The 11,461-nt window shown below is 41.9% G+C and overlaps 2 protein-coding genes across 2 annotated transcripts in view; both read right to left on the reverse strand.

The window, feature by feature from the left end:
• The window catches only part of LOC146983249 (uncharacterized), a 10,592-nt gene extending 10,064 nt beyond the window's left edge, over window positions 1-528 (reverse strand). The window contains exon 1 of the mRNA XM_085784746.1: window positions 211-528. Within this exon, the coding sequence (XP_085640872.1) occupies window positions 211-357 (147 nt within the window). The 5' untranslated portion in view covers window positions 358-528. The remainder of the gene's footprint in view (window positions 1-210) is intronic.
• Window positions 529-1,354: 826 nt separating this feature from the next.
• LOC146983250 (extracellular serine/threonine protein kinase FAM20C-like) lies at window positions 1,355-11,180 on the reverse strand. The gene is made up of 11 exons (XM_085784750.1): window positions 11,042-11,180; window positions 7,964-8,506; window positions 7,212-7,390; window positions 4,743-4,821; window positions 4,507-4,599; window positions 4,187-4,302; window positions 3,877-4,057; window positions 2,635-2,744; window positions 2,261-2,342; window positions 1,986-2,045; window positions 1,355-1,822 (listed from the first exon to the last, which is right to left on the reverse strand). Exons 2-11 carry the CDS (start codon window positions 8,503-8,505, stop codon window positions 1,564-1,566), a joined length of 1,701 nt encoding a protein of 566 aa, XP_085640876.1. The 5' UTR covers window position 8,506; window positions 11,042-11,180; the 3' UTR covers window positions 1,355-1,563.
• Window positions 11,181-11,461: the final 281 nt, after the last annotated feature.

The raw sequence follows: 11,461 nt of genomic DNA on the forward strand, positions 1-11,461 counted from the left end.
GGATGTATTATATGGGCTATCTCTAGGCTACTAAACATTGTCTCACTTCCGCTTTCTGCATATCGCGCGGGACCCATCGCTCTGGCGGGAGTCGGGACTATGGATGTATTATATACAGTCTATGGTCGGGACCCCTTCGCAGTTGAGGAGGAGAGAGTCAGTCAGGTGAACAACCACAAAATAGACAACGTCTTCAGTGCAGCCCCTCACCTTGAACTGGTCCTCCGGGATCAGGTTGTGGTCATTGAGCTTGCAGAGAAAGGCGTACGGGTTCTCTATTAAGGACAAGTCTGTTTTATGGCGGTGAAAAAACTGCAGCAGTTCTTCAGGCTCCATCCAGTACAGCGGGTCCGTCATTGCTGCACAGACTCTACAGATGAGCGGCTGGATGTTTGCATAATGCTCAAATCAAAACTCTGCAGCGGTTAGGAGATTTGCCGAGGGCGGAAATGCACTCAAAAGGATCAAGGCTCCTTCACATGAACCACACCACAGTTCTCGGTTCCTTCTTCCCGTGACGTTTGGAAAGTGAAACTTTTACATCATGTTATGTTGTTATGGTGCAGTTCTGCTTAGAGGCAGCAGGGGGCACCACTGTGTTGCTCCAGAAGCTACATTACAAACATGTTGAATAACAAAAAAGGAGCCCCCTCAACAACGTGTTTTCCCTCATTGTTTCTTGTGTAGAGTTTGACCATGGGCTCTATGCACAGTTCCACTACTTCCTGAACTTAAGGCTGCTCCTTTGTTTCCTGTTTTACATTATTGGACAATTTGATTAATCCAGGTGTGTCTGAGTAGTCACAATGGCCAGACACACCTGGATTAATCAGTTTGTCCAATAATGTAAGACAGGAAACAAAAGAGCAGTATTAAGTTCAGGAAGAAGTGGAGCTTCTTACAGTTTAACCCTGTAACTGGACAGCTAGACAAGTGTGGAGGAGAATCAGAATCATGGTCCAAGCTTTGGAGCATTAAAAGGCACCCAGTAATTTATCATAAATTGTCCGTCAGGGAGCCAGTGATTTCAGGTAACTCCAACCATCAGCAGTACTACAGTTTACACTTGGGAGCTGGAGTCAATCCCAGCTCAGCTAACAGGGTGAGAACGAGGTCGCCTACTACACCCTGGACAGGTCACCACCAGTATGGCACAGAGACCCAAACAACCTCACACACTCAGATTCAATTGTGTGTATGTCTTTGGACTATTGGAACTTAGCTGGGGAACCTGGAGAGAATCCATACAGGCACAGGGAGAAACTGCAAACTCCACACAGAACGGCCCGCCGGTGGCGACTGAGCCCATCATTAAAAAATTGAAAAGAAACCACAATGAGACACACATGATGAGAGTATTTGTCTGTCAGGGGGAGGGGCTCTGTTTAATTCTCTCATGCTTTCCGTTCAGCAGGAAGTTGATCATCCTGATCAATTGGTTCAGTCTTTGGCCAGATGATGTGAATTTATCAAAACCACATTTACACGAGAAAGACAAACCACTTAAATAGGCTAATAATGTGGTCATTGTACACATGATACATGTATAATTGTTCTTTTTCCTCAGTCAGGCTGTCGATCGCGCTCTTCATCGTATCCTCCCACATCGTTGTAAATGACATCACTGTGCTGGTCCTGACACGTCTGCACCACTCGCAGGACGGTTGTAAGACGTCGGCCCAGGGCAGAGAGGTGTGGTTCAGACAGCAGGGGGGCCACGGCTGTCAGAGGGTCCTGAGCCAGCGACTCCCGCATGACGTCACTCAGACGGAAACCCGGGAGAGACAACAGACGCAAGCGGAGGAAGGTGGAGCGACGAATCCTACACGGGGATGGAGAAGGAGAACACAGAGAGGAAAAGTGAGTTGTAAAGAATTTGAATGAATTGACACTTCTCCAACCTCTGTGGGCGCTTTAATTCTTACTGTGTATTTATTTCATCTGTCTTGAGACTTTAGTGTGTTTGTTTTTTTGTTTTTTTTTACCTGCAACACTGTTGTAAAGGAGCTAGAATAGTTGGCTCATCCCGAGAGTGACGTCCAAACCTGGAAAACATCAGCAACAACATTTTATATTTAAAATGAAAGTTAAAATGAAGTGTTGCTGAGGTGACTACGATGGAGGTGATGACTGAAGAGAATAGTCTCTTTAGTCTTTGACAGACAGACATGACTTGTACTGACAATATACTTGATGAATTGGCTTTCGCTGGTGTTTCTACTGTTGCCATGTCTGGCAGTGGAGTGGAAAGATTACTCACGCCCGCCCATTATCCAGATGCAGCAGAAAAGTCTCATTGCCAAATTTCTCAAACGTCTCATAGTGATGTCTGTCCATGTTGCCTTTGAATAAAAAACACTGGTGCTTCATTTAACAGTGGAAGAACCATTTTTCTTCAAATAGAACAAGTTAACAATACAGTGTATTTATTGAAAATTCATATTAACACCCTGAGTGCATTTACACAATTAATACACATACAAAGTTTGTAATTTGCAGAAATTGTTATGTCAGTAATGAATATTTTAAATACTACTAAAGGAGGAAAACAAGACCATGTAGGTCAGTGACCCCATAACAAGTCTGCTGCAAACCACTCGACTTTTGGGCTGACTTTTTAATGTTGATACTGACCCATGAGGAAGTCCAGTACAGCCATGTCTATGAGATCCACCAGTCTGGTGCCGTGGTTGTAAGGAGGCGTCTGTTTGACTGTGTCACAGTAGGCCGGGTCCCTCTCCCACCTGGGAACAACAGTGCTGCCAGTGATGTTCATATTCAAACTGATACGAATGGGCCATAAAACTTAAGCATTTAGAAGTTAAATGTGAAGTACAAATAAATTAAAACAAGTAAACCTTTTCACTGTAGTTTTTATGGTCAATATAAAATTATTTTGTCCATGTTGTCATTAAATAGGATTTCTTAGATGACCAGTGATGGACTCAAGTTAATAAAAAATACTCTCATTTTGTGATTTAGGCTGATTGAGGTTTCATTTTACAGTTAACTGTGAGGCAGATATACTGTGTGTGTAGGCAATATAAACAATGTGTCACTATCTTGTGATCTGAAATCAGATGCTAATTTGAATGAGCATGAGACAAGTGGGTGACAGAGCCACAACCTGGTATAAGCAAGGTTGACCAGAAAGTGCACAAAAACAGCATAACATGTTGTCAGTTAATAATAGTGACATTTGCAAATACATCCAATAGGCTATACTCTATGTCCCCTTGGACCAATTAATCATAGATGCAGAGACTAAAATATTTTAACTTTTAGTCCCAGGTGTAGACCATCTTTGCTAAACCTGAAGTAACTCGCTCCAGAGCCACAGAAGACATTAGAAAAAAAGGGGGTTGGCCCTTAGGCCCTTAAAGTTAAATAAAGTAACTTTACCATTGCTAAATTTTAATTCCATAACCAGTTTCTTGCCTCGAGTGTCTGTTAGATTAACACAAATCCCCACACATGTTTGGGAATAGAATTACAAGGAGATAATCGGTCTACACGAGGTCCTGCAGAATGTATTTTCTTCTGTGTTACATGTAGTGAGTTTTAATTGTAATATATGTTTCTCAACTGCATAATTTTTCTATGTGCAGTAGCTGCTGCAACACTACAGTTTCTCCTTGGGATTTGTGAATTACTGTTTATCAGTATAAGCCACCAAATGTAGCGTTGTGTTGTAGTGCTACATTCAGACCACTAGAGGTCAGTGTGCACTACGGGTTGTGCAAACACTCACGTTCAACAGAAGCTCCACCAGCTTCAAGTTAAAGAGAAGTGGCTCCAATATTATTATGCATTAACCAGCCTACCCACAAGGAATAAAGGAGAGTGTTAACTGAGACAGACAGTCAGTGTACCCACTTTGCCAGCTTGGTGCGGCTGTAGGACCGTCTCCATGGTGACCTCCAGGACCTGCGGGGCGCGAGGGTGAGGTCGGGCAGCATGGCGGCCAAGGAAACCTCCAGTGAATGTGGTCGACCACAAATCGGGTGCTCTGTTGTACAGTAATACTCACACTGGCCATAGAAACACACGTTCTCCACTAAAGGGAGTCAGAGAGAGAGATTTTAGTTACATTTCATTTGCTGTAATTAAATCATACTGTTTTTGGAAGGAAACTGTGTGCAGGCATGGGTTTATACACACAAGCATCATGCTTGCTTGCACATACCAGGGGAAGTGAAGAAGGTCCTGGAGAGTCTGTGATCTGTGGTAATCTCTCTGATCTCTGTAGTGACATTGATGAGGCGGCCAACCACAGGAGGGATCCTGTTAAAGCCCAACACTCTGAGGAAGAGAAAGAGACGAACATTAATAAAAGAAAGATACACCGAGAACAAGATTAAAGACAGTAGTTCACAGAGTGAAGGAAAAATTAAAGAATGTGCAAAAGTGCTTTATAGCTGTATGTCTATATATTCCATTGATTTTCTTGATATAAGTTTGGTGTTATATAATTTGTTTTACTAGTCCTCCTACGTCCATCTGTACCTGTCCAGGTGAAAAGCAGCAATCTCTGCGTTGTGTCTCTCGAAGTCTGAGAAGTAGAACAGATTTAAGTCCGTCTCTGCATCTCTGGTCTGTCTGCACAATAAAAACACGCAGACACACACATGCATGAGGCTATATGCTGATGTATATATAGCGCATTTCCCCTCTGTACTGGGTACTATTGTGCAAAAGAGACACAAACGTTGTCAGTCAGTGTGTGGACAGTGTGGCCTTACTTCATGGGTTTGAGCAGAGCCTGTCCATAGTTTGGAAACGTTATGAGCAGTTTGAGCTGGGTGCCTCCTGTCTTCTGAGCTTAAAAACATACAGACAGTGGATGTAGAGTGAGCATGAACTAAAAGATTATTCCTCCCACATTCACTATGTAATAGAAATGACAAGAAACACATTATGTTATAGATGATATAATATTACATTAAAACACAAAAACAATGAGGTAAATATGAGTAAAGCTGGTAAAACCAAGTCAATATCTCTTAAAGCTTTTTCCAATTTTCCTGTCCTGCATGTGGCAATCAGCCGCTCAAACCATGGGTCGCTCACAAATATACAAAAGTAATTTCCTGAAACAGATGTGCACCGTAGTTTTTATCTTTGTTTTTTGTTTTGTTTCGAATAATGATTATGTTGCCGACGAGCTTCAGTTGTGGATTAATATGTATTTGGTGAGCTACAGAGTATTGTGTGCATGGTTGTGGGACTTATTCAAAAATAAACTGCAGTGCTCATGTTTATTGTAATAACATAACCTTTCAGCTAGAGCAACAGTGTGCTCACTCATGTTTTTTTTTATATTTCTAGATAGCAAAGGAATAAGATAGATTAGTCTTAGTGCTGCAGAGAAAATACGTAAAAATATACTCATATCTTCATATTGTGTCATTGGATGTTATGACAAAAACAAGAATACAGAACATCACCAGACTTCTCCTTTAATATATGACCGCAGCATTGAAGTGGCATGCGTTACACCAGTTACCCCACATGGTGGCCTATTAAACAACTAATTACCACTGGACCATCCGTTTTGAGCATGACCACAATAAGTCGTGTTTAAAATACCTCATAAAATGTATTTTATTTGCTATTAAATTAATATTAAAGACAGTATTTAAACAGCCTAACTCTATAGGATGTTCATATTGAGGCTGTCTTGCTTCTGCAGCACATGAACAATTAAATCAGTATATCATTATATGGGCTGAAAGTTATTTTAACTAATTTTACTCTATGATCTGTCAAGTGCACACAGTTGGCAATCTTTCATGCAAACACACTTGAACCATCTCGTCCCCACTTCAGACATTTGGGATTTGTAAATGTATATAATCGAAGCATGCTTCGCTCTCTTTCAACTGAACAAGTTCCATATGAGACTTTCAGAGGAACACATCACTTTCGTTGTTGCATGTCATGCTTGAAGGAGCAAGTCCTGGAAATAAATCAAAACACTGCTTAGATATGAATTAAATCCTCTCATATTTATTCATAATTCCTGTTACAATTCTGATTAAAAGGAAAATGTACCTGAATTCACACATCTAAAGATGCCGTGGTGAGTGTTAAACATAAAAAAAGGGATGACACAGTGAAAAAAAAAAGAAAAATCCGCCTGTAGCTGAGATTAGTGCTTAATCTGCAGCGTATAACACAAATCTCAATACATTATTCATTCTGCAGCGTGCTGAAGATGGGGACAGGGTGTCTGAGATGAGCAAACAGAAAATGAGCTGTGCGTGTGCTGGTGATGCACGTGTTGATGCGCGTGTGTACATCCAGTATTTGTATGTGTGTGCACTTGGGTCAGTGTGTCCGTGCGTGAGTAGAGATAACACAAGTTTGTGGAGGATTATGACTTTACTAGAAAAAGATGATGTGAGCTAAACATTTGCTGCTGCTGTTTAGAATCACAAGTCTGTTTAACTTGTGTAGTCATTGAAGTCTGTATTTGTGTATGCATGTATGTTCTTCATCAATGTGGTATCCGCTGCAGTGTTCATGTTATTTTGTCCATCCAATAAATGTATTGATTCATTAACAGTCCTCATGCCTGCTCTCTGTTTGCTTTCCACCTTCTCCAAACCCTCACGTTGTGACAGAAAGAGTTTGTGAGTCAAACAGTGTGTTCAGTCCTCCTGGGTTTGTTCTGCCATTCTGTATAGATGTGCTTTGAGAATTTGATGTTCATACACCCATTCATCCCTCTCTATGTGTGTGCCTTTGTGTGAATATGTGGATGTTTTTCCTCTAAAATGTAATCTTCACTGTACTAAATATGAACTTTGTCACAGTGTGCTGTATTCACTAAGTGAACACTGAAGTGAATGCTCAGGGCTCCTTCTGGCTCTCTCTTGTTTGTATGAAGGGATTAGAGTTAAAATGAGAAAGCAGCCTGCTTTGCGACGTTGTAACTGTGTTTAACCAAGTGGAGGCTGAATAATTAAACTCAAATGAAACCCTAGCACTTCTGGGACAATACAGCATAAAGACTGGGTCCGGTTCTTAATCAAATCTCGGTGTATTGAGCATTGCAGCCCATACTGCTTTATTGTAATGAAAGTGCACCCTAAATAATGCACAAAATATAGATCTGGATATTTCACATGTTGATAACAACATTTATTGTGCCTTCCCCTTCCTCCTCTCTCTGTCCTCTCACCTCTTAGCCCCCCCCATATGCTCACCAGCACTGTGGATTTGTTGCGTTGCCAAATAGTGAGTCAGCTGAGCCAGGTTGGGATCCTTCCTGTTGTACAGCTCCCAGCGAGAGATGCCCAAGTGGAAGCGGAGCCAAGGAGGATGGGTCTCCGTGTCGCTTGTCCAAGTGACTTTGTCATAGCCTTCCTCTTGACTGGCACTCTGCCTTAAAGAGAGGAAGTGAATGTGATAAATAGACATAATTGGCCCATGAAGGTCTCACTACACACACTATCTGTAATCTTTTATTAGACAACACCCTTTCTGCTATTCACCATCTTAATGTAATGTTTATGTTATTTTGTAATCAACACATAACACTGTTTACTATCTGAGTTGATTGTGTCGCCTTACTACTACTTACTAATAGGGACATCACCTTAGCAAAGTGATATGAAAAAGTCATGGCATCAATACAGTCAGTTTTTGTAAATAAATTCAATTTAATATAGTGAATTGTCTGACAATTGGTGTACAACCAACCTACTAGCATGGCTAACATAACAACATAATTTTATCTTTAAAGCAAGTACAAACCCTTAAACATTTTGCCACAGATAGAAATTCCTCTCACACTCCATCTCTATTCATACAGATACCAACATTAATGCATAATCCATATATTGAAAAAAGAAAAGAAAAAAAGCTACAGAATAGTTGAGATTTCTCTCTCCCGGGCATCAATCTGTCTTAAATTTTACATCATGACTGATCTATTTTCTCAAACTGTGTCACTCACCACTCACTGTCGTCATTGATGGCATCTCCCATCCCTTCTTCCTCACTTCCTGTATCCTTTACATCTTCATCTGTCTTTACCCTTAGCAACCAATCATCTTCTTGCAGCTCTGGGTGTGGCAGATTATACAGGGGATGATTGAACAGGGCCTCAAGTTTAGAGTGACCCTTGACCTTTTGAATCACTTTTCCAGCTCCTATCAATTTTTTTCCTTTGCCGGTGGCCCCATTGAAGGAGTCTTTCTCCTCATGATGTAATGTGCTAGCATTTAGTTTGTAATGTTTGTCATCCTGTAGACTTGTTGGCAGCTTGTGTGGTGGCGAAGAAGCATCTGAAGAGGAGGTGTGGGAGACAGACTGATGGTGCTGGCTATCAGTCCTTGGAACGGATGAAGAGGAGGAAGAAGAAGAAGTGGGAAGGACACAGACTGTCTGGAGGACAGAGAGACAAAAAACTGCCAGAAGGAGGTGGAGGGTAAGGGACAAGCACGCCAGAGCCAGATAGATGGAGCGAGTGGATCGGCCAAGGATCTGTCGCACCATGCTGGAGGAAAAAAAACATGACAACAAAGTGATCTAACAAAATGGTGGATGCCAATAATGCAAACCTACAGATTGCATTTCCAACCTATACATAGGCTACATGTATACATGAGTGGGCAAAACGAGGAGAAAACATTGAAAAGGAACGTTTACTTTGAAATAAAAACTCACAAAAACTCACAATGTCAGCTCTGTTAGGAGAACTGTCAATCAGCAAGAGGCCTGCCATAAACCAGTGTGCTGCAGACAGCATTACTGCTACAGGTGTGTGGAGCATGCATGTAGGCCTAGATCCATGGTGTGTGGAGTCACACAGCAGTTAGCTTTTACAAAGTCTGTTCATATTTCATAGATCATCTTAATTAATATAACTGACCCAATTGAGTTTGTGCTCATAAACAACGAAGGAAACGCAGTTACATTATTTAAAATAAATAAATAAAATTTGCTAAGTTTTAGTCAGTTGATAACAGGGTGACGTCGCGGCGGTGGCGTTTGCAACCGTGGGATTTTAGCGGCAAACATGGCAACTGGTTGAAGAGCGTCTACAAACATCGGCTAAAGCTCAGAGCAGAGCCGCGACGAGGGAGCCCGAAAGAGGAACTGAAATCCGGACAAACATAAAATATTTCTCGACTGTTTGCAAAGTCGGCTGCTTGACTAGCGAAGAGCCAGGAGAGGAGGCCGACGGTAGAAGAGGAGGAGGACGTGAACACGGCAGCGAACAACGTTGGCGTCGTTAGCAGGCAGCAGAGAGGAGGAGAGCCACGGCCCCGGGGCTGCCCCGCCCTCAGCCCCACCTGAGGCCCACACCGATGCGGATGGGAGAGTCCCTGGTGGCAGGTAGGCTGCTATGTTGCTATTTCAACCGTGAGATACTTTTAGCTACGAGTAACCTCTCCACCATGCAGCGGAAGTGACCAAGGGCCATGTTTATTTATTTATTTATTTATTACACTAATCAAATTTACCTGATGCAAGGCCAAATCGACAATATTAGGCCATGTCCACACTTTCTCTCACAGAAGAGCATTGGTTTGTTTTGTAAACACATAGCTCCTGCATTGTGGCATGGCATCTCAAATTTGTCCATTATGGCTGTATTGTGTTTTCTTTTTCTCTCTCGTCCAATTGTCCAGAGCAGTGGGAAACTGTCTGAATCAACTGAGTTGGTGGATGTAGTGAGGCAATAGGCAATATGAGTCAATTTGATCAGCTACAGACTGAGGGTAAATGTTGATGTTGCTGCTGTTGGCCATCAAGAGTACTGGCTTAATCATCATGTGTAAATCCTGTATACCGTAACAGAATATATCCACAGGTTATGACATTGCACTTTAGTTTGGGATCACAGGCTGTGGCCTTTGTGTTTCCAGGAAATAGTCTGCACTATAATAACTGGAGGTGATTTGAGTGGTGTGGTGGAGCGAGTGGCCTCCAAGACTTTGCAAGTTGTACACTCAAATGTTTACATCCATGTTGGCTAAAAGTCTTCTCCTGCACTTTGTTGGTGCATTTAACTTATTACTACTGTGCTGATGAGTTGTATGATGTGAAACAATTGGCCGTGTGGCCATTGCACCTTTGGTGAGATTTATGAATAGCACTTCCTGGCTGGTACGCCTGATAATTTGTCCATTTTTCTTCTCTTTTTTTTTTACTCGTTTTGCTGCTGTAGTTCAAAGGCAGACCTGGATGATTGTGCATTATCATTGTGCATTCATTGGTCCCATCTTGAATCATGTCATGATAGAAGATGGTGTTAATCATCAGTCAATCGGATTTAGTGGCCAACTGAGTATTGCTAATGATCAGCATAGTTAGTTATGTAGTGATTGAGTTACCAAGGTTTGATTGTGAGTAACACATTCAGCTACTGAGGTAGTGTGTGAGTCATCTGGATCATCAAAGAACAGCCTTGTGTGGTGTGCATGCAGCTCGCCTCAGAGAGTTTTGAGGAATCTGTCAGTTATGAGATTATTGGCCAAATCAATAGCTGCCTTCAGCAAATAGACAGCCTACACTGACTTCTCAATATAGGGTTAATTTTGTCCTTTACCCTTGGCTGTAGTATAACAGTCAAACAGGATGACAGCATTCACAAACATCTCACTTACTTTAACACCTGATTTGGCTTCCTCTATTTAAACACAACTGAGAAGTGCATCTTAGTATATTACTGTACCGCTCCTTCGTCAGTAAATCACAGAATATGTGACAGCCAAGCCCATCTGCAGCTTTCCTGAGGACAAAGAGTTGCCCTGCGGGTGATCCTCTGCAGTGCTTAATACCCACAGTCAAAATCCATGGTGAGAATATGCTAAACACTGATTGTTTTTGACTGTTAGACAGCAGGTGGACAGACAAAGACATGGGCACAGCACTGCACTAGTTAGTTAAGCAACAAACGGCCAGCTAATCATTTACATCAAATCCCAAAAGAAAGAAAAGCTCGCTAAGAAAATCAATACATTATTGAACAACTTACTGCTCCCAAATTCCCTGTGTGGAGCAGCAGGCTGCAGGAATTACTTACATCTCTTTCCCTTCAAGACCTTTTTTCTTCTCTCTCTCTCTTTCTTCCCTCCCTCTGTTCACGAGGCAGACTCTCAGAGTTTGGTGGCATTTCTACCTCTTTTTTAATTCTCTTCCTACCCTGGAAGATTACATTTGTGTTTGCTTGTTATCATGCAGTCACTGCAATCCAAACAGAGAAGAGTGAGAGGACGGGCATGTTGCGGTTGCGGTGACCTGTGTCAGTGTCTGTGACCCACAGTTAATAGGAAGGGAATCACAATATACTGTGCTGCCAAATGACCTTTCAGTCCACCTGGATCAATGCAGGGTGGGTTAAATAGCCGTCCTATTCAAAGGGCGGACAAAGGTGTGATATGTCAGTATACCGCTGAAAGAAATTAACTATTAACAAATACTGTAGCCTACCACATCACTTTTT

Source organism: Trachurus japonicus, chromosome 8 (genome assembly GCF_045865225.1).
Source record: "Trachurus japonicus isolate A0001 chromosome 8, Traja_1.0".
Lineage (NCBI taxonomy): Eukaryota > Metazoa > Chordata > Actinopteri > Carangiformes > Carangidae > Trachurus > Trachurus japonicus.